Genomic DNA, 24,256 nt, shown 5'->3' on the forward strand with positions numbered 1-24,256 from the left:
ATTAAAGGATAAAGGCTGGGATGCAACATTTGTGGTTGTGTTGTGTTATGTGTGTGTAGAATCTTCATCTCATGGATGAAATTACACTTGGAAAAGTAGCATGCACTTGGATCATAGCCAGACATTAATTCTTTTAGAGCCCTCACACCATTTTATTTCCTATGTGCTCTATTGCCACTGCTGTGGCATGCTGTCCACATGTTCCCAAGTTTGAGTTTTCATCCCACTCGTCTTGTTTTCTTAACCTGGTGTTTCCTCCTTGAAATTTTAGGAGATATGCAAAACCAATCACACGCATCTAAATACAACATAAATATAATTGTATTGGACATAACAGCAGCTCTGATTTTACTCTTCATCTCTGTTGGAAGCTGTAAAGGCTTTGTGCAGGTTCAAAAAAAATGTGGAAGTTCAAATAAAAATCAATGAGGAGTTCTATGAATTCTGCATTAAATATATAGGATGATATTATTTCCAAGAGAATGTCATATTGATTCTTCTAAGTGAATGAAAAACAAAATAAAGATGGTTGCTCCATTAACACCACAATCCATTGGAAAGTTCTCTTACGCAAATCCCAAGGAAGTGATTGAAAGATACTATTGAATGTGGATTAGGTCTCACAGTTCTTTGAGTGCTGTGGTGCACATTGGGAGTCCCACAAATTTATGCAAATTACAGGGGCAATTCAGATGGAGTAAAGTGACGTCCATATGTAGAATGAGCTCTCACCTAAGTAAAGAGCCACTGGATTAGGCTGCATATATATTAATCCAGCAGTTCAAAGTATGTAAAGTTTGTCTTGCAATCCTGAACACTCAGAAGTACGTTTCATTACTGTAAATGGAATTTACTGCCAAGGAATTGTAGAAAGGGTCACAAACTGCCAAGTCTCTATTTTTGTGACAGAAATAATCAATGAAATCTAAATATTTTAAATATGTACATTGGGCATCCATAATAAAGACTCCTACGTGAATGGAAGTATATTTTAATAGCAAGAGCTGGAAAATTGCTTCTTTAAGTACCATGATTGTGGAAACTGTAAATAGAGAGGCAGTATTTCAATCTGAAAATCACAGACAGGAAGTGGGCAAAGCTCTCTGAAACAGATAACAAAATTTCATCCTTGACATAATCATTATGCTGGGGTCCGGTTGAGCTTGCAGATAATTTAGTACTGAAAAAATTAATTATACCTGTGCCTGTAATTGCTGCATACATTCCCAAGGGACTCTGTATTCTTGGTCTCTGTTTCAGAACCTATTATTTTGTGTGTTTATATTAATGTTTGCTTCTTTTCTGCATGTTAAGTAGACCGAAAGTGAATAAATGAAAATACTACCCTTTAATCTTGAAGGAAAACACTGACACTGCTATGTGTTGCTTATGCATATATATTCAAATATTGTCTGCAAAGTTAACATCTTTATCTTAATAAGTCACAGCAGCATCGCTTTCCTACGCCTTCTTAATCTCAGGTCCAAAACAGATGTTCAAATCCTGAGGGGTGAGCCTGCTGCAGATTTGTAGTCATATCTTTTTGGCAATCAGAACAGATGTTCAAAGTGAATTGAACCTGGGATCAACCAGTTTCTCCACTTCCAATGAGAAGCTGCAGAGTGCTAATTGGCTCACGTGACAATCACAAAGCCACCTCCTTTTTATTCACCTCCCGCCCCATCAGCTAGGTAATATGCTGATTGGCAGGGTCTTGTGAAAATCACAAAACCATTGTCTTCCTATCTTTACATCATGAAGCCACTCCCCCATCTCCTAGGGCTGAGGTGTGGAGCCTTTTTCAGCCTTCTGGGGACTACATGCCAGGAGTGGGGGGAGCAAAGGTATAAGTGGGCACAGCAACTAATGTGATTTTACCTTTGTATAGGAGGCTACTTTCAAGCTACACAAAAGTCATAGGTTTCTACACCTGAAGTCCACGTGTCTCCATCCAGGCAAGCAAGCGGCATTATCACAGTTCATGAGCACATTCCAGCCAGGCAAAAGCTCTTGAGGAACAGAGCTGAAGAGGGGTGTTGTCTAGGGTGAGCCCCGAACGCTGGATAGAGAGGCTTGGGGTTCTTATCCCTGTCCTAATTTTTTTTTAAAAACTACAAATGGATTAAAGGTGATGGTGTAGGGAAAGCACCAAGGAAACATTAAAAAGGGTAAATGTTGTGGGCTCATGAATGAATGAAAAAAATAAAATAAAAAGAACTTCAGAATCCTGCTTGAAGTCTGAGATTGGGGCAAAAATCCACAGTGGAGATGGAGCAGATATGTGTGTCAGTGGAGGAGTGGAAAGAAGAAAGCTACATTAGAAAGACCCACTGCTGTTCCAAGAAAGAGAGAAAGAGACCTGTCTTGGGCCTCAGAGTGAATCATAGAATCACAGAATAGTAAAGTTGGAAGGGGCCTATAAGGTCATTGAGTCCAACCCCCTGCTCAGTGCAGCAATCCAAATCAAAGCATTTCCGACAGATGTCCAGCTGCCTCTTGAATGCCTCCAATGTCAGAGAGCCCACTACCTCTCTAGGTAATTGGTTCCATTGTCGTATGGCTCTAACAGTTAGGAAGTTTTTCCTGATGTCCAGTCGAAATCTGCTTAAAACGGAGTGAAACAACCTGAGTATAACCATGTTTGTTTAAAGCAGATGATAGAACAGATTTTGCAGATGAACACACAAAGTGCTTCATTTTATTTTTGCTGATTTTTGCTGATTGTGTGCCATCCAATGGTTGTGGGCCAGCTCCAGACAGTCTTGGATGAGACAGATTATCTGGATCCATTTCAGTCGGGTGTCAGGCCTGGTTTTGGCCTTGGTCACCCTGTATGATGACCTCTGTCGGGAGAGAGACAGGGGGAGTGTGACTCTGTTGATTCTTCTTGATCTCTCAGCGGATTTCGATACCATTGACCATGGTATCCTTCTGGGAAGACTGGCTGAGTTGGGAGTGGGAGGGACTGCATGGCGGTGGTTCCGCTCCTACTTGGCGGGTTGTCTCCAGAAGGTGGTGCTTGGGAAACATTGCTTGGCACCCTGGATTCTCCAGTATGGAGTTCCGCAGGGGTCAGTTCTGTCCCCCATGCTGTTCAACATCTACATGAAACCGTTGGGTGCGGTCATCCGGAGCTTTGGAGTGTGTTGCCATCAGTATGCTGATGACACACAGCTCTATTTTTTCTTTTCATCTTCTTCAGGTGAGGCTGTCAACGTGCTGAACCGGTGCCTGGCTGCAACAATGGACTGGATGAGGGCTAATAAGCTGAGGCTCAATCCAGACAAGACTGAGATGCTGCTAGTGGGTGGTTCTTCTGACCAGATGATGGATGTCCAACCTGTCCTGGATGGGTTGCACTCCTCCTGAAGGAGCAGCTTCATAGCTAGGGGGTTCTCCTAGAACCATCTCTGTCACTCGAGGCTCAGGTAGCCTCAGTGGCATGGAGTGCCTTCTACCAACTTCGGTTGGTGGCCCAGCTGCGCCCCTATCTAGACAGGGATAACCTTGCTTCAGTTGTCCATGCTCTGGTAACTTCCAAGTCAGATTACTGCAATGCACTCTATGTAGGGCTGCCTTTGAAGGTGGTTCGGAAACTACAGCCTGTGCAAAATGTAGCAGCCAGATTGGTAACAGGGACCAGACAGTCCAAACATATAAAACCAATTCTGTCCCGCTTGCATTGGCTGCTTGTATGTTTCCAAGCTTGATTCAAGGTGCTGGTTTTAACCTATAAAGCCTTACACGGCTTGGGACCACAATACCTGATGGAACGCCTCTCCCGATACGAACCCACCCGTACACTACACTCTGCATCAAAGGCCCTCCTTCGGGTGCCTACTGCGAGGGAAGCTGGGAGTCTGGCAACAAGGGAGAGGGCCTTCTCAGTGGTGGCCCCCATATTATGGAATGATCCATCTGACGAGGTGCATCTGGCACCAACACTGTTATCTTTTTGGCACCAGGTCAAGACTTTCCTCTTCTCCCAGGCATTTTAGCATGTGTTTTTAAATTGTTTTACATTTTTAATTGTGTTTTAAATGGTATTGAAACGATGTGTTTTAAATGGTATTGAAACGATGTGTTTTAAATTTGTATATTTGTTTTAATGTTTTTAGTTACTGTAAACCACCCAGAGAGCTTTGGCTATGGGACAATCCATCCATCCATCCATCCATCCATCCAGTTCTCCATATTGTCCATCGGTGCCACGGGAAGTTCTGTTTAGGGAAGATGTGATGGAGTTGGTTTTGTTGTCAGGAAGATATTTGAGATGAGTGAGGAAGAGAGCATGGAATGAGTAAATGGGTAATGGAGAGATAGTAGGGTGAGTGAGGCGTGAGTGATTGGAGAGTGCATGAATGAGGTGGTAAGGGCTGAATCATTATGTGCTGAGTTGAGTGTGGGGAGGAGGAGAGGAATATGGACACCCATAACAGTCATTATGGGCAGGTTAGCTAACATGTAAAGGAATTAGATGTTTCCAGGCCATCTTGTCTTCTAGCCCCCTCCTCACTTCGAGTTCCTGGTAGTTCTGCTGCTGTGTCCTCCAGCCTGGTGGAAGAACCATGTGGTTTTAGCATGGTAGTGATTGATGTCCCAGCTCTGGAGACATGGATGGCCATGTCATCATTGGGATTTCATTGTTCAATGTAAATATGTTTTTTCTATCTTGTGGTGGCTGTGGTTAGACTGTTTTTGAACCTTGAGTCTGATTTGTACTATAGTATTGATTTGTTTTGTTCTGTCATTTGTAATGATATGATTTATTTAGCTTTTGTATTAACCGCTTTGAGGTTGCTTGGTGATGAAAAGTGGTATATAAACACATTAAATAAAACAGATAAATAAGTAATTCCAGGTTGGTCCATAATAAGACCACACTCATCTATGACTTGATCATAGATGAGGGGGCTGACCTGGCATGGTCAAGTTGGTTGAGGTTGTCTTAACCCAGGTGTGCCATCCCACATACTTGGTGCAGCATCAACACAGGCTGAAGGGGCAGGTGGGTCTTGCTGTAGTTCATACAGTTTCCATCTCCCTCACCGGGAGACCCCTCCATTCTGATGCAGGCTTTGACCAGGTGTTGGATCACAGAGACCACATGAAGGCTTTGTGAAGCCTTTTCTGTATGATTTTTATGCTGACTTTAAAGGGTTGGTTAAGGTCCTGGACTACAACCTGGGAGACCAGGGTTTGAATTCCCACACAGCCATGAAGCTCACTGGGTGACCTTGGGCCAGTCACTGCCTCTCAGCCTCAGAGGGAGGCAATGGTAAACCCCCTCTGAATACCGCTTACCATGAAAACCCTATTCATAGGGTCACCATAAGTCGAGATCGACTTGAAGGCAGTCCATTTCATTTTTTCCCCATTTAATGTCTTTTTCATATTTTGTGCATTGTGACATACTCTGTGAAGAGGCTGAAGTATTTGACCTCAATACACATTCCAGACTCGCATTTCTGTGATCCTAATATTCAATCATCACTGCAGGAATGTAAGTTCATTTGAGCACAAATGACAGCGTAGCTCATCTGAAAAGACACAGAGAATAAGAAGCATCCATTTTAATAGAGATTTAAATCATGGAATGATGAAGAATGTGTCACCCTTTGTCCTTTCTTTAAACCTGTGTCTTAGTGGAAGCACATTTATGGGTTTGTTTATTAACATTCCCCATGAGAGTAGAAGATGCATGCACACCAGAGATCAATCCTGTGCATCTTTCTCCACCCTCATGTCATAATCTCAGTGTACTCAAACCATTCCTGTCCTGGTCCGTGTTGTCAAACTGAAATTTTCAATATAAAAGGTTCCATGAAGTTGATTCTGCAGAGTTCATTGGCTCTTTGGTACTGTGAAGTAATGGATGGTCTCTTGTGTTCGTGGCCTCCTGTGAGTCCTAGTTGGAATATGTGGGCTGAAAGAACCTGAACTGGTTTAAAGATAGGAAAGTTGGTGGAAGCCCACCCATTATATGCCTAATAGAGTAAAAGTTCTGTGATAGCAACTGGAGCCTCTCTGTCTATGGTCTCACTGACCATTGAGCTTAGGGTGGGTGGGTGGAAACGGCATAAAATGCTATGAAGTCTGTTTGACTTTTATGGTCAGATGTGAAGCCGAAAGAGAATTCAGTCTCTGAGCTTGTTTTGAAGGAGCAATAAAAGTGCTAAACTGCAGCAGCCCTGGTCACTCCCTATACATAATTGAAATAGCTGCCCACTGAAGTCAGAATGAGATTGGGGGGAGGGAGCTGTATAAGTGGCTCTGACTGTTGCTATAACAACAGCACCTTGGTCTAATTTCTTCTGAAAAATGACTTGCTGCTAGTGGGATGAAGTGGAGCAGCTTTTTGCAGCAGATGAAAGCTCTGTCGACAGCCTTAAGTGCTCCCTTGTTTATGTAGCGGATACTCTGTGGTGTGCCTGCTATAGTCCTGCTGAAAATTTCAAGACGAGTTATTTTGTGTGTGTGTGTGTGTGTGTATTTTGTGATATGTACACATATTCTTTAGACTCTTAATAAATAGCCTCATGAAGTTTAGCGCTCTCCTATTCCACAAACAGGTTCCTTCTCTTACAACATATAAATAAACAACGTGCATTCATGTCCGCCCAAGCCTACAGCTTTGGGGGTAAAAATAAATTGCCAAGGATCATCCCTTTTTTCCTTCATAATGTTATTACAGGGCATCCCATCCCATAGGGAACAATGGATCTCACTTATTTCCAAAGTTCATATATCTATAGAGTCCAATGGATGCCCATTAAATCAAAACAGCATAATTTTAATGAGATTTGGCTGTAGGTAAATGTAGTTCCAGCAATGGTGAATGTAGTTCCAGCGACCTTATACATTGTCTGTGAACAAAGCTATTTTGTGCAACATAGATCACATGCACAAGCAAGAGATTGGCTGTTTTTGTATGTAATGGTAAACCATGGTTTACTGTGAACACAGAGATTGCACCTGTATCACTTTTCCCTATTTATTTATTATTTATTTATTTATTATTTGATTTATATCCCGCCCTTCCTCCCAGCAGGAGCCCAGGTGGCAAATGGTTGAAGCCCAGAGCTGCAAATTTCCCTAGCACAAATGGTAGCAACAAATGACAATTCCTGGCTTAGTGTTATGACCAAACGGGGATCATGTTTTGTTTTGCTCCAAAGAAATCACACTTGGGAAGCAAAGAACAAACCTTGGCTTCAGATCTCTGGTTTAGATGTAACACTAAGCCAGGGATTGTGTTTTTGTTGCTCCTCCTTGCACTATGAAGGAGTGAAGTGGGAGCAACTGCTATGATTTACCATGGCATGCAAATGCAGCCATTGGTTCACTGCAGGGAAGGTAAAAGTAACATATTTTCCTTTGTCCACCCCCTTTTGCAGAAAAGGGGACTGGTGTGTGTGGGAGGTTCTGATGTAAAAGAATTTGCAGCAAATTTGTAATGGGAAATTTTGTGGGAAATTTACTGAGGTCTTTGAATGTTTCCTTCCTTTAAATTGTGGTAATATAATTTACCACTGTTTAAGCACTAACATCACAATTGCTTGTTCAGATGAGAATTTATCATGGATTATTCATCCCCAGTTTATTTTAAATGCTCAGGTGCTCAGGTGATACTTAGGTTTTAAGTGGCAGAGAACCTGCTGGGTAAGACCAATATTTCTGAACTGAAGATCTCAGGGGGAAAAAGTGCATAAGAGCACCAGACCTTATTATACACCATTCATTTGACAGGGAAAGACACAATGAATGTAAACCATGCCTGAAGGATGTGTCATTCCCTTGGGGGGAAAAGAAGCAATATGATTGACTTCATTCTACCTGCATTTCAGTGCTACACAACTGTCCCAGATCAGATTTAAGCTGGGGTTGCCTTCTGTCCTGCCTTACCTGTAAGGAGGTTGGCTATTCAGTGGAGTAAATAACTCTCAATTCCTTGATGCATTATCTTTGACTGTGTTCTACTGCATATCCTAAGTGATTTAAAGTATGTATAAAAGGGACCCTGATGGCAGGAATATGCTAGATTGTCTTGTATCTGATACACTTTCTTTGTAGGAAGAAGTTGCTGATATGGTAAAAACATGACATGGGGAATGACAGCTATTGGCCTTTAGGAGCAGTAGAAGGGAAATGGAAATGTACTGCCTTGAAGTCGATCCCGACTTATGACGACCCTATGAATAGGGTGTCATGGTAAGCGGTATTCAGAGGTGGTTTACCACTGAACACAGGGCCAAATACTTAAACCTGAGGAACATTTGCTAAATTTTGTCTATTGGTTTTGCATAGCAACCTTTTACATATTATAAAATTAAATAAAAGGCAATATGGACATTGCCGGATACAAGAGTAATTTGAGGTGGCAAAGTGAAGAAATAGAATTCTGGGATGTACCATTTCAGTCAACAAGTGGCAGAATCACTTGAATTCTGTGCCCTCAGTCTACAGCGTTGTTCTTGGTAATGTATAGAACAGCTTCTAATCTTCAATTTACCTCATTGCTCAAGGATTCTAATACCCCTGTAAGGGTACATAAAAGGCACAAAAATATAAAAACAGGAAAGGGAAGAGTACTAGCAATATTCAGCATTGCAAAAGAGCAGGTGAAAAAGGTAGCAGATCAGATAGGATTCACTTTTTCACACACAAAAACGGGGGGCAGGGGAAAGTACACATTTTGTAGAATTTAGGCAACCAGCACTCTCTGAAGCATGAACCTTGAGGCTGCAGGCTTCTTATTTAAAAATACAGTTGCAAGTCATTTCTCAAGTTTGTCTAAAAGTTGTGTCCAATAGGTTTAATGACAGTTAGGAACACTATCTGGAGTGGCAGGCTTTTGAAGCATCTCCTTTCAGCATTAGAAGACTTCTTCTTCATCCCAGTGCCATCACTTTAATGGTAGTTAAAGGGCTTAAGTGGGATTGAAGTGGTGCCTAAGCCTTGTCTTGTGAATGTTACTCTCAACAGAATAACACTAAACAGGGCAGGAAGGCCAATGAGTTGCGATTGTGGTATCTCACAATTAAAGCAACAGTGGCAATAAACTTTCTTATCTATCCCAGGCAAGGAAAGGAAGGCAAAATGTCAGTTGTCATTTCAAAATGGCCATGAGCTAAGAAGTGAAATTTACAGAACTAAATGAGGCCCATGTAGTACACTTATTGGGTGCCACTTTCAAATGGTGATTGAGAAGGGGCCTGGATTTGCTTTGCCCCCATGTACATGAAGGTTGGTACATATGACAATGGAAAACTTGGGGAGGAAGGAAGAGCTGAGCAAAACTTAAGATTATTATTATTATTTAATAAATTTGTTAGCTATCTTTCACAATAAAATATTGTCTGAGAGCAGCATACAGTGGCCTGGTTTGGCTTAGCTCAGCACAGGTTATGCTGTCTTCTCACTAACCAAAAGCTGTAGTCAAAGCTGAAACCATTTGAGGATCATCCAACAACAACAACAAATATTCCTCAGAGCACTGTACAGTTCTTCTGCTGAGGCATTCCACAACTTATCAAGACAAATAACTCTGTATTAACTGTAGTGCACTCTGAACTCTTTGTCACGTTCCTTCCAAGCTTTGCTCCCTACCTCCTGAACCAGGAACTTTCCTCACAGGAAGAACAGAGAGCCTTGTTCTACAGGGGAGGTGTACCATTCTGCAGATGCTGAAAGCCACCAGGTCTCCTGATGTGAATCAGCGGGTGAAAGACCTTAGATCTTGCAGCTCATGAACAAATGCTTCACGTAAAAAGAGGAAAGGATGGTACAAAATATCTGGCAGAATTTCTTAGAATTCTGTGCAGACTGAGGCACAGAAGACATATTCCACGCCCTTGTGTTATCCACCCTTTCCTTATTTTGTTCCTTCCTTCTTTCTTATTTTCTTTCAAATTTTCCTTTCCTTTTTCAATCTTTCTTCTTTTTTAAAAATGTATTGCCAGAATAGGCAATTCAGTATATGTGTTGTAAGCTACTACTGTAAATTGTTTAAACTGTAAGACACAGAACTTAACACGTTAGTGACGGGGGGGGGAGATAGGAAATGAGGGAGAGAGCCATGGGTAATAGAGACAGGGCCTTTTATGTTGTAGCATCCTGCATGTGGAATGCCCTCCCTGCAGGGACTTGCTTGGCACTGATATCTTTTTGGGTCCTGGTGGAATACGCACCTGGGAATTTCATCATGTTAGCTAGCTATTGCATCCAACCGTTTATATGGTTTTTAATGTTGTTATTGTTACATAGTTCTATTTTATTGTTGTTGATTTTTTACCTTTCTTTGATACTTTAAATCTTGACAGGTAGTTAGCTGCCTTGGGAATCTTTTTAAACTGAACAGGGGCATACACATGCTATAAATAAATAAAAGTAAATTAAGTGTGCAAGCCAATATCCCCATATCTGTTCTCTGTTTTAATATGGAGGCTCTTCAAATCATGTTCACTGAAGATATGACCTCTCTGCTTCCTTCCCTCCTTACTGTTGTTTCTACCTATAATTTTGACTTAGCTTTTGATTGAATAGGATCAACATGTAGAAGGTTGTGGGGTGAATTGTGGTAGAAAACTAGGGGCATTTTAATGGCTTGCTTTTTTCAGAAAGCAAAACGAAAGGAAAAGCTAGTTATGGTATTTCTGGAGCTATACCAGAAATTAATGCCATGATATTTCTCTTTTATTAGAGTAGATACTTCATCAGTAAACAAATTATTCATTTATTTATTACTAAATGCTTTGGTAGCACCCAACAAATAGATACTACATAAGTTATTTGTCTTGAAACAGACTTTTGACAGTACATGTGTAACTAAAATCTCCAGCTGAAATCAATAGTATTTCAAAGTCCTTTTGAGCTGGATTCTGCCAAGTCCTGATAAATAGATTCTAAAACTAGAATTGCTCTGTGCATAGTCCATTAGAAGGAGGTAGCAGTTCTTACCCATGTCCCTTATCAAAACTGGGAATTTACGTTAACAGCACTATTGGTGTAGAGCAGGGGTCAGCCAAGGGCCACATACTAGTGGTGGGCATTGCCAAAGGCATAAATTGGGCAGTGCAATAGATGTGACTCTTGCCTTTTTGCAATTGGCTATATTCAAGCCATGCACAATTCCTACACACACCTCTCTCCAGCCAGGTAAGAGGCATTATCATAGTTAAGGGACGTGTTTTAGCCAAGCACAAAGACCCAAGAAGGGGGTGGAGCTGTGCCAGTGATAGGTATGGCATGGCAGGGGATGTGGATTGGGGAGAATCCCAAGAGCTGAATAGAGAGACTTGGAGGGCTGCATTTGATCCCTGGGCCTGAAGTTTCCCACTCCTGATGTAGACTAAATTAATCACACTTAACCCCTTTGAAATCAATGGAACTTAAGCACAATTAAGGTCCTCTGTAGGGGGCTACCTATGTTTTCCCATCCTGCTCCTTACTGCTGAACACTCAGGGGTATGTGGGTGTCCTCCCCACTGCTCTTTGCTATACCCTCTTTGCAATCCTTCCTCCCTTCCTTCTCCCACATAGCTATTTATCACTGGGAGAACGTCTCTCCAGCATACCATGCAGATACAAATGTTGAGGATGCTATAACACTGGCACTTTGTAGGCACCACCTATAGCTTAAGTATTACATTAGGACTGTATAACAGGGAGGACTCTGTAACATTTTGTTTGAAACATACATCTTCAATACTGATAACTGAAGCAAGATATATGAAAGACTCATTTTTGTTGTGCATAGTATACACTGCTTTTTCTCCCCCCATCAACATCTCTAGTGATACAGGTTTTCACTGCTTTTAATACAGTATACAAACCGAAAAAGGTGGTTTGGCCAGAAACAGCAGTGAGAGAGGAACAATATGAATTGTGTGCGCCATGGTCAACAACGGTTGCATCATTCCCACCTTCAGCACTTTGTGTGTGTGTGTGTGTGTGTGTATGCTGTGTGCCTCAAAACTGAGGCGTACAGAGAAAATCTTGAAATGGAATATACCATTTATGAATTACAATAAATGTATTATTAGTATACTTTATTGCATAGAGTGTTTTTGTTTGTTTATGAAGGGCAGATGTGTGTGCAAGGGTCTAATTAATGAATTTCTTCTGTTTCTTCAAGCTTCAAGAGACGGTGAAGAGAAAGTTGGAAGGAGCACGCTCACCCCTGAACGGTGAACAGCAGAATGGCGTCTGCGACAGTAGCTTCTCTCCAACTAGCAAGCGGGTACGAAAGGATGTACCTGGGATTGAGGGAATCAACAACTTGCCCAGTAATTTGCCTTTGCCTTCTATTTCCCCTCTTCACCAGCTTGACATAAAGCCATCTTTGCCCCTGCAGAACAGTGGAGCTCATGCTGGTGGTCTGGATGACTTGGGTAAAAATGGTGGACTTTCAGAGATAAAACTCCCAATTAACGGATGCACTGAGCTTGAGGATAGTTTTAACATCCTGCGCAGTAACAGCAGCAGCAGCAAGGAACTTAAACAAGAATCCCTGGATGATCCTAACTGCATTGACAATTCTGACACTTCACTTTCCAATCAGAATAAACTCTTTTCAGACATTAACCTGAATGATCAAGAATGGCAAGAGTTAATAGATGAGCTGGCCAACACCGTTCCAGAGGACGACATACAAGATTTGTTCAATGAAGACTTTGAAGAGAAAAAGGAGCCTGAATTTCCCAGAGCAGCCACTGAGATTCAAGAGAGTGCAAGTGTTAAAAGCGACCCATCTCACTCTCCATTTGCCCATGTTCCTCTTGGGTCACCCCAGGTAAGGCCTTCTTCTTCAGGTCCTCCATTTTCAAACATCCCTACAGCTTCTGGCATACCTTCCATCTCTAGTGCGCCCCCAGCTCCAGTTCTTGACAGCTCACCAGCAAACTGTGTGGTTCAGTCACCTCAGACTCCCAACCAAGCACATACTCCAAGCCAAACTCAGTCAAGACCAGGCAATGGTTATCTCATTAATCCAACAACAGTGACAACAGGCTCAGGGCCTGGCCAGGTGGCTGTGTCCACCACTGACTTGTCTCCAGCTGAACAGCTTAAACAGATGGCAGCACAGCAGCAGCAACGAGCTAAGCTGATGCAGCAAAAGCAGCAGCAGCAGCAGCAGCATCCAAATCAAGCAGCTAGCTGGTCCCCGGTCGGGCCTCCATCTAGTCCTTATGGAGGACCCTTCAGCACAGATAAGCCAAATAGCCCAATGATGTATCCCCAAGCCTTTAACAACCAAAACCCTGTAGTGCCTCCCACGGCAAGCAACACACAAAAGACTACGATGAATAACTACCTCCCTCAAAACCACATGAATATGATCAGTCAGCAGCCAAATAATCTGGGTACAAATTCCTTGAGCAAACAAACCAATATGCTTTCTTACGGCAACACTAAACCTCTGACTCATTTCAATGCTGACTTGAATCAAAGAATGACTCCACCTATGGCCAATCCCAGCAAGAATCCTATGATGCCATACATGCAGCAGCAGCAACAGCAGCAACAGCCCCAACAACCTCAGATGCAGGCTCAAATGACGCATTTGAACGAGGAGCAGAAGCGCATGCTTTTGATGAAGCAGAAAGGAATGATGAACCAGCCAATGGCTTATGGAACACTTCCCTCCCTTGGTCAGGTAAGTGTGAACAGTTAATACTCTTTGAATTACTTAGCTGATTTACTGTTTTTTATTTGTTGAAAAATCCAAGAGAGGCTAGTGCTTAAGTCAGGGGTTACCATCCTTTTTTGGGTCAGTAGATACATTTGGCATTTTGAGAGAGTGTTAGAATGGCAGCCATAGTGAGAGATGGCATAACACAAAATGGTTGCCACATCTAAAAGTGCTGAAAAAGAGACTGGACCACAAAATGATGTGGGTGTGCTGCCCCCCCCCAAATCAGCCACCCCATCAATGGGAAAAAGGCACCTACATCAACCACTGCCACACTCCCTCACATAGAGAAGCACTTCAAAGCCCTCCACTTTACAAACAGATGAGAGGGTGGGTGTCCAGTTCTGGGATCCAATGAAGTGTGGGCCTTTTTAAGGGGACATGTTCTGTGTCAGAGAGGCTTAGCTAGTGCAAACAGGCACTGAACAGGAAGAGCAAAGAGCCGCTTGTGCATTGTGGATTTTTGAGGAGATATTACTGAGACCTTTCACGGGCCCCATGGGAGCTACCCTAATGCCTGCAAACACCACATTGGCAATCCCTGGTTTAAGCTATTACACATTCTTGTACTTTTCCAATCTTTTAAATTAAAAGGCAATGTTTCTTTGCATTCACTTGTCATTTTCAGAATTTACTTATTTATTTATTAAATTAATATCCCGCCCTTCCTCCCAGTAGGAGCCCAGGGTGGCAAATGACATCAGCACACACTTCTTTTTTGTCAGTATATCTACTCTTTTGGTCAAGCCTTCTCAAGCTTTCTATCCCCAGAGTCCTCTTGAGAGAGCTGAAAATGACTGAGGCCCACCAGTCACAAAATGATGGTGCAAGGGCAGAGTCAGTGAGGAGGCTGAGTTTGACATCATCAGTTGGCAATTACTGATGTCATTTTCTAGTGATAAGTAATCTCTCTTTGGAAATTGCTTCCTCTTTTTCTTTCCTTTAGTCCACCTGTGCCTTTTCCCTCTTGGCTGCAGCAGCAGTATATGTGAGGGGAGGGAGGGGTGCCAGAGGAGTAGGGGTGCCCTCCCACTGGCAGCAGTTCTGTGCTTACAAGCATGGAGATGGGGCAAGGTGGCAGCAAGATAAGGGAGGCTCCAGTTTGGCAGAGCCGGTTCCTGAAGCTGCACCTCTGGGCCTGCTGGTGCCAACTCAGCAGTCCCCTGACTTTGCTGCTGCTTTGCCCCATCACTAACAGACATCACTACCATTCCACATACACCCTCACATGCCACTGCTGCTTGGTGAGCCACTTTTTCTTCTTTTTTTCTTTTTTTGGTCCTTTCCTTCCTTCTCTCTCTTTCTTTTCGTCCCCTCCAACTTAGCATGCTGCAGCCTCGCTAACAAGCTTCCACTCCCATCTATGCCAGTGCACTGCACATCCTATCAGCATTGGTGCAACCCAAACACTATGGCGCAACTGGTGATGGGCTATAGTGCTGAGGCCCACATGAAAGTAGGTTAAGACCCACGTGATCTTCAGCCCTTAGTTTGAAAAATGCTTCTAGATATGAAACCTATGGTGGTCATCACTTTGAATTTTCTTTTCCAGACACTTAGCTTATCCTCAGCAAGCTACAGACGTGTCTCACGATGCATCCTATCAATTTTTGATTGGATTGATTGTAAATAGGTCAACTGGAATCTTTTGCTAACAGCCTTATGAAAATAATATAGCTATTTGTGTTTCCAAAAAGGTGAAGCCGAGGAATATTTAAAGTGATGTGAGTTTGGTCATATGTAAAGAACGTGGCTAAGTAGCCACAAATTAGCCAAGAAACTGAAGGATTAAATTTATAAAATACTGAGTGTGTTATGGCTAGCGTGGGAGCTGTTCATTTCCCTTTAGCAGATGTGAAGGTGCCACAGATTAACCCTTTTGTGACATAACAATAAGTACAGGAAGATATGGTGCATCTTAATATGTTCTGATAGTGTAACTTGCTGGCTGTGTTCACCAATCAGGAAATGCAGTCCACTTATACTCTGGGAAAACTGTGCACCATCCATGTCTTGTTAACTGAGAAATCTGTGTGTAATGAACAAACACCTTAATGAAGCAACTCCGTATCACCCAGGAAATTTTTAATCTAAAAAGAAAGAGAGAGAAGTGGAGTGATTTAGAGTTTCCCTGTGGCAGTTCTTATTTATATAAAAATTCTCCATATCAGCACTAACTATAGTGCAACTTTGCCACAGAATACAGCAATTTTCACACTAAAATATATTTATGTAAATTTACTTGACATGGCTTTTAGACCAAGTTAGTAGACATGACTGATCTGCCTGGCTTGACTTGTGTGCTTAAACACTTCCTTTGTTCACCTAGGGATTGCTGGGGGTTTTCTAGCAGTTGCAGAGGGGACCTGAAACCAGAAAGTTAAATTGCCTATGTTGTCGGTTGGTCTGTCAGCAACACATATGACTCTTTGCTTTCACTTTTGAACTAAATGGGGGTACTGAATGAGTGATCCCTCAAGAATGGGAAGCTGCTATGGGCTTGCTAATGGAATAGCATATTATTAATTTTAGCACAAACAGCTTTTACCAAATCAGCCATTACCACAGTGGTAGGTAATTCTCCTGGGCATGCTGTGAGGTAAATGCTTGTAACTTATATGTCCATGTGATTATGGCAATGGTGTGCATTTCCTAGGTGTTGTATACTTTGCCAGTGGCGGCAGTGGCATGTTATTAGATGAATTAGATTATTAGATGAATAAGAGGGCAGGGCTCCTGCACCTTTAATAGTTGCATTAATATTTCACTTGCACTACAAGCTACACCTGCTGAAATTCCCTCTTCTTCACAACCATTAAAGGTACAGGAGCCCCTGTTCTCTTTTTCACCTGTCCACCCTGTTTGCCAATGAAAGGCAACCACCATCTTCTGGACAGAACCGTTGTCAGTTGTGGCAAATTCCAGAAGAAAAGTCAGCCAGTTGTTGTCTGTACTAGGTGGACTGTGAGGCTTCTGGGGCTGAGGGGAGGGAAGCTTGTATGAATAAACAGCAGCTGAGGCTGGGTGCTGACTGACTAGGAGAGGCTAAGCCAGCCAGTAGACCCATTGTAACTAGCGCAGGTGGAAACAAATGATATAATCAGATCTCACTGGTAGCCAGATGGCACTGCAGAGGCACATCATCTCAATGTCTGCACAGTGACCTGCTCCACTGCCACCCTTGGTTGCCCCTGGAGCATGTACAAGCCTTCATCCATATTGTTTGTTCATTAGGAGTAATCTGAGAGTACAGACCATCCCATCAGAGGCCACAACTACAAAAGAAAAGAAAATCTCCCCCCAAACTGTAGCTATTTGCTTCTTTGTAGAAAAGTCTCATCTGTGAAATAAGAACGTAAGAAGAGCCTGTTCAGTCAGGCCAATGGCCCATCTAGTGGTCCAGCGTCCTGTTCTCATGGTGGCCAACCAATGCCTATGGGAAGCCCAAAAGCAGACCAAAAGGATAACAGAACTCTCCCTACTTGTGATTCCCAGCAACGGGCATTCAAAGGCCTACTGTGGTAGGTAGAGCATAGCTATCATGGTTAGTAGCTGTTCATAGCCTTATTCCCTCTGAATTTGTCTAATCCTCTTTTAAAACCATCCAAGTTTGTGGCCATCACTGCCTCTCTTGTGGGAGTAAATTCCATAGTTTAACTATGCGCTGTGTGAAGAAATGTTTTATTTTGTCTGTCCTGAATCTTCCAACATGTTTACTTAAAGCAGGAATAAATTAAATTAATTAAAGCGCATAGTTAAACTATGGAATTTGCTCCCACAAGATGCAGTAATGGCCACCAGCTTGGATGGCTTTAAAAGAAGATTAGACAAATTCATGGAGGACAGGGCTATCAATGGCTACTAGCCATGATGGCTGTGCTCTGCCACCCTAGTCAGAGGCAGCATGCTTCTGAAAACCAGTTGCCGGAAGCCTCAGGAGGGGAGAGTGTTCTTGCACTCGGGTCCTGCTTGCGGGCTTCCCCCAGGCACCTGGTTGGCCACTGTGAGAACAGGATGCTGGACTAGATGGGCCACTGGCCTGATCCAGCAGGCTCTTCTTATGTTCTTATGTTCTTATGAATCTTTTTCAGCCCAAGGACCACATCCCGTCATAGACAACCTTGCAGGGGCCAAATGCCGGGCGGGCGGGCGGGGGGAGGGGCTGGAGGCAAAAGTGGGTAGAAACAATAGATGTGACTTGTACCTTTGTACAATAGGCTACATTCCAACTTTCTACACCCCCCCACTCCTCTCTCCATCTTCCATCCAGACAAGCAAGACACATTAACACAGTTCAAGGACACATTCCAGCCAGACTGGGAAAGCACACAAGGAGGGCTCAGACCAAGACTGGTGGGGGACATGGACCAGGGAGAAGGGAGAGTCCTGAAAGCCAAACAGAGAGTCCCAGAGGGCCACATGTGACCACTGGACCTGACATTCTCCACCTCGGAATTAAACTTTTTATTTCCTTAAGTATGATTAAAAAATGGCAAGCTTTGTGTTCCTGACAAGCTAAAAGATGTTATTAAAAACTCCTTGATTTCTAAAATGTTGATACCAACTCCAGAAAGAAGCCAGAACTTGTACCTCGTTAACCCCCATATCTCATTTAGTTCACCTTCAAATGACCTGAGCAGAAATAGAAACCTAACATTTACATATTGAAAGATTTTTCCAGTCCCAGTAGGCCAATTTAGAGGCATACAGAGACAAGATTGGCTGAGGTGGGGAAGGTAAAACAGTAGCCTTCCATCTGGAATGTATTTCCCCTTCCTTCTCTTACTGCTTTCCTGAAAAATGTTTGTTGATTGACCTCCCTGTGCAGTCAGGAATAATTGTTCCTCACAATGATGGGAAAAGATCTGCTGATAATATAGAGCTAAAGTCACAAAGCTCTTTCTGTCCTCTTCTGTCTACTTCAGGAAACAAAGGAAAGCAAGGATGGCTGGAGTCTCTTACCTTACCTTTATTCTGTGCTTTATAGAAACAATAATAGGAAGGGGGGAACCCTCTTTTATTCTTTTTGATACTGTCTCCAAAACGGGGGCATATCACTGCATGGTTAATATCTTTCATTGTGTGTTGTACTGTATATCTTTCTAACTTATGCTCTTACAATAAACTTGTTGCTGTATGTGTTTTAGAGTTGACAAATGAAAGACTATACAGAGAGATTACTGTTCCTATAGAGCAGGCCTCCCCAACCTGATGCCCTCCAGTTTTGGGGGCTTTTTTTCAGAGCTTGGAAAAGTTACTTTTTTGAACTACAACTCCCATCAGCCCCAGCCAGTGGATTGGGCTGATGGGAGTTGCAGTTCAAAAAAGTAACTTTTCCAAGCTCTGCTTTTTTTACTTCAACTCCCGTCAGCCCCAGTCAGCATGGCTCGGAGTTGTAGTCCAAAAGATCTGGAGGCCACCAGGTTGGAGGAGGCTGCTATAGGATGATGCAAGAGGGTTTCTGGAATCTGTAGTTTGTTAGCTGTGCAGTTGTATCGGACAAATAGGAAGGAGCCTCTCTTTTTGTGGGGAAACGTGTCACCCTTCATTTGGCTGCTTCCAAATTGCACAACAATTGTTCCCACAAACAACAGAGCCTGTGCTGCTCCTGTGATGGACTGCGTAGCACACATTTCTCAAAGAAATGTGCAGAACTCCACACAACATGGATTATTGGCAACTTCTTTTCCTACCTCCTTATTTTGCTCTGCATTACTGAAGTGGAAGTGTGGGGAGAGAGAATTCTCTGTGGACATGCTTGAAGGGACATACTACACTGCACTAAGACTATTATCAAAGTCATGGGATTGTATAAAAATGAATGCAGTGAGAATGAGATAAATCTACAAAATCAATGCTGTGATTAAATACTGAAAAGGTACAATAAAGTTTGGCAATTAGCATTAATAAAAAAGTTGACACAGAAGCTGAGTATCGCAAAGGAAGAAAAACATAAAGATATATTTACTGCAGAATGGAGTTTTATCTCATATACCAATGAAACTGATAATCAAGATAGGGTTCCTAAAGTCTTTCGAGATGTATGGATTTCTTGGTGGCAACCAAATATATGATATTATTTTTGTGTTCAGGTGCAGACAAATTTTCTTTATGTGTTGTACTCCCCCTTCCCCCCCCCTTACTACTTTGGTAATGTGTTTTGGGTTTTTTGTAAACATGCATTTGCCATCTTTTATGGTTTGTTTTGTTATCATTTAATAAAAAATACATTAAAAAAGAGTACTGGGAAGTGTTAGTAGTCTTATACGACAGCATTTTACAATTCCTGGCCCATCTATGTTTATAGCCTCTCTCTTTACTTCTAATCAGACTGTCTTAATGTGTGCCCCTCCTGCAACATGTGGCACTTGGCACCATTTTGTATGCCGTGTTAGCTACACGAACACCCTGCAGCGAGATCAGTAGCACATGACCTTCATGTTAACATGTCAGTGAGTAGCTGGTGCTCTGGCTTGTTTTCCAGGCTTTGATGAGCTTCATTAATTATACTAAAAGAAAGAAAGGTGTGTATGGCTGGAGAGAAACCCATTTAGCTCACCGTGAATAGGAGTAATTGGACAGTTGGCAGAGTGTTAAATTGGTGGTCTAGTGAGAGAAACTAAAAAAAATCCCCTGCATTATTCCTGCATGCACAAAAGGCAGCAGAATTTGTCTAATCTCCTACTGAATATTGTTTCTCTGGAGTGCTGTGGTCATGACTCATTTCTCAGCTGAAAGCCTGCAATAAGTATTATTTGCACTGCCAAACCTCTGCCACCAGTGCTGTAAGAAACATGATCCACAGAAAATACAGACTCTAATGCTTCAAGTGTTGTGTTTTATGCTAATCCAGTTGTGTTATAATGAACACTAGACAGTTCTTGTGCCTGTGGGTTTTTTTCCCAGAAAGAGGTGCTAGTTAGCAAGTAGTATTGTTGAAATTGGGTCCTGCTTGGTGCACACAATGCTCTGAAAGAGCTCTGTGCATATTAACTCATGCATGTGACCAAGCAATGCTGGTGTTAACTATTCTTCTCTTGAGTTATGCATTGTCCCTTAACACAGTCATTTGCTATTAGCATAACACTGCAACCACGCAATAGGAATTAACTACTGTGACTGTATACCACTGAGTAACTAACAGTTTTTGATCATAGATGGGCATCTTCTGCAGTAAACAGAGCAAAGTGATGGAGATTTCCTACAGTATTGCTTCTGAGCTGCAAAAGGGTTTGGAAATGGAGTGTATCTCCATCACTGTCTCCTTTTTCCTGTGGAAAGCACGTTGTGGATGTACAGGCCGTGCACAGCCTCCTCCATTTTCTCTGGTCCCTTTGACTTAGGGTGTGTCCACAAAAAACAATAGGGTCACATTTTATTTCATTTACGTTTTGGCCCATAGTATTTTAGTAGCAAACATGTACATACATTCCTTCTATGGAAATGTGAGGCCAGAGTTTTCCATCCCCCTCCCCCATACTAAGCTATGCAAATTGCACTCCTGTCCTGATAAATATCCCATTGAATTTGATGTGATGTGCCAAAAACATCCAGGGTGGGGGGGAAAAGAAACAGCATTCCAGGATTGTGAAGTTTCTGGATTTTAATTTCAGCTGAAAACTCAAGGCTAGCCAGGTAAATATGGTAGATGGGTGCAATAAAACAAATTCTGGGCCTAATAGTAAAACAAATTTATTGATAAAGAGATGGGGCAGGCCAATAGCTGGTAGCAGGAAAAGTGTGAGAATTCTGTCCAAATGATTTGCTAGTTGGTTCATACCTTTGTGCACAGAAAACTCTGAAATGGACCACTAAGCAAGGACAGTGACAGGCCAGAGGGTGCACTGCAAGTATGCTAGTAGCTTCTGACACAAATTGTGTGAAAAAAATGCTGATCTTTGGACACTCTTATAGTTTCAGAAACTTCAGTGGAGATGCACACTGTGTGTGGGGAGGTAGAAAGGGCATGGCACTCATTTCCTTCCTGAGCCTATGTCCACAAATCCAAAGGAATCCAAATTATAACTGCTGTCTGGTTGATGGGACTCTTGGGGACCTTGAGACATAGGACACAGTGGAAAAGGTGTAACAATAATTTGCGTAAGAAACACTTTATTCACTCAGGCAAGGGAGAATCTGGTTTGTGAGTGGCAAAGTTGTTGGCAATAAACACCAATGGGATTTGGGTGTCACCAAGTGTTAAGATTATTTTTAATCCTAATATAACTGCAAGAAATATGTCTGCTTAGAAGTCATTGAGCTTGCCTCTTTTTAAGAGAGAGAATGGTAAAATGTTTGATTTTTTCAATATAAATGTGCGATTGTGGAAGAAAATTGGGTGCATCAGGACAGATCCTGTGTGCCTAAGAGAAAATCAAACATTTGGAATAGAGAATGCTGTCAGGAGTTGGTGAGTATGAAAAGAAGAGAGACAGAAGCACAACAGAATTCTCTGTGGGTGAAGAGAAATACAATAAAATTGTGACTCTTCCCGCATGTGGCTATGAGGATGCTGCCTCTATAAAGACTACAGAAAATGCAGCTGCCTTGTTTGAAATTAGAGGTATGTGAGAGGGTAGGAGAAATAACAAGAATCCCCTTGAGATTCCATTTTTATAGTGTTTTTGTTTTACATCTCAAATATTTATTGCTGATTTAGTGTCTTTGTTCTGCATATTTGGATAAGAAATGGGAACTTGCATTCTTATTTCCAACTGACAAGTGCATTAATTTTATTCCCAGGACTAGGAGAGTTTCTTTTCTTTATTGTTTTGAAAATGGAAGTTGTTCTATCCGTAACCTAAAATTGTCCATAGTAAGTTGGCTTACTATGATAAGTCACTGGCCACCATCCTGTTATGTTCCATAAATTAATTATACATTATGTTAATTATGCAAGTATTTTCTTTTTTTTCCCCTTTCCTTAACATGCTGCTAAACAATTCATTTGGGTAACCTTGAGATCTAATATTGTGAGCCATTGTTTTGTTCTGTTACATAGGGACAATTCAAAAAAGGATAGAGAGGAGCAAGAGGTCACCTACCTTCCCTGCCCATGCCTGTCGTATCTCTGAAATCCTGGGATGTCTTTGCAAAGTCTTAATGTCAAAACATGAGCAACATGCACAGTTCATTTCCTGGAGAAAATCTTATAATTACCTATGCAATCTGAGCCTGTGTACACTGTATTTTATGTGTGTAGGCTGTATTCAGTATCATCCACTCTGGCCCCCATGTTTGATCTACAAGCAGCTTCTTTCCCAATCATCAAATTTTTGTAGGATAATTAACAGAAGATTCAGACCTATATGGAAGAATGCCCAACTTCCTATGACTTTCTATTAGGCACAGGAAATAATATATATACAAGACTATGTATACAGTGTTATAAATGCTTGTAGCTAACCTTGATGATCACACTGCTTTTATTCCCAGTGATGTTTTCACATGCATGAAATGCCTCAGGTTACTCACTTTGCCCTGCTTGTACATACATTTCCTTCTGAGATGTCTTTTCGCTAGGTCCAGTTTTCTGTTGATCTTTAAACTGCTCTTCTAATGAATCAGACATTCATGTTGATGTGGCCTGTTTCAATGCGCTTTTGGAATTGGGTTGTTATTTGCTGATCCTTTTGTGCCTTCTTGGTGATAGCTTTGGAACAGATCCCTCAGGATTTCAATCAACTATGTCCTACTCAGAATAAACACATTGAAATTAATGAACCTAAATTAGTAATTTCTGTTCACTTCAGTAGGTCTTCTCTGAGTAGGACTAGTATTGAATACCAGCCTCAGTTACTGATGCAGCCACACCTGCCTGTGTTCACTTGTAACACTGGGGAGGAGAATGCAGCTGCTTTGGTCCTTCCGGTCCTTTTACCTGAGTACAGCATGACAGCTTAGCATGTTGTCTGAACCTGGGATTGTTCTCTCATTCTTAACCACTGTCTGTAGCCAAGATTTGTAATTAGCTACAGATCATGGTCTGTATCATGGTCATGATCAGGAGAGAGTGTTTGGATGAAGGGTTGGTTATAAATGCGTATCAGCAGTTGTGTTTTCCTAGTGGGATGTGTTGGGACATTGTCCTGTTACGTTTTCTACAGGTGGCCTTCTCCTGGCCCCCTTCAATCTGCCACCCACCACTACCACCGAGAAGGAGGAGGCAGGAGAGGAGGGGGTCCCCTGGGCCAAATGATACAGTGAGGCCTATGCAACAGCCTCTCCGAGCAGGGCCAGACCACGGAGGGGGCAGAATTAAGCAGCTATTCGCTCACTCCAGCCTGAGCCTACAGTCTTTTCCTCCATGGTGTGACACCTCCTCTTTCTCATCCGTGGTCTGGTGCTGCTGAGGAGGCTGTTGCTGTGGCTTCCACTCTGTTGTCTGGCCTGGGGGGGGGGTCCTCTCCTGCCTCCTCCATGGTAGTGGGGGTGGCGGCGGTAGCAGATCAGCAGCACTGGTGAATCTGCGGGGTGTGTGTGTGAGGGGGGGCTGCAAGGGGCATGGCTGCCTGAGGGGCATGGTGTGAAGGGACTCTGCTCTTCTAAATTTGCTGTACACCA

General features: G+C 42.5%; 1 protein-coding gene across 3 annotated transcripts in view; it reads left to right on the forward strand.

Annotated features, from left to right (window-relative positions):
* Nucleotides 1-24,256, forward strand: part of MAML3 (mastermind like transcriptional coactivator 3) — a 407,804-nt gene that overhangs the window by 246,205 nt on the left and 137,343 nt on the right. For all 3 annotated transcript variants that reach the window (XM_061584929.1, XM_061584931.1, XM_061584930.1), the window contains one exon: nucleotides 12,137-13,657. In XM_061584929.1, the coding sequence (XP_061440913.1) occupies nucleotides 12,137-13,657 (1,521 nt within the window). The remainder of the gene's footprint in view (nucleotides 1-12,136; nucleotides 13,658-24,256) is intronic.

Source organism: Rhineura floridana, chromosome 9 (genome assembly GCF_030035675.1).
Source record: "Rhineura floridana isolate rRhiFlo1 chromosome 9, rRhiFlo1.hap2, whole genome shotgun sequence".
Lineage (NCBI taxonomy): Eukaryota > Metazoa > Chordata > Lepidosauria > Squamata > Rhineuridae > Rhineura > Rhineura floridana.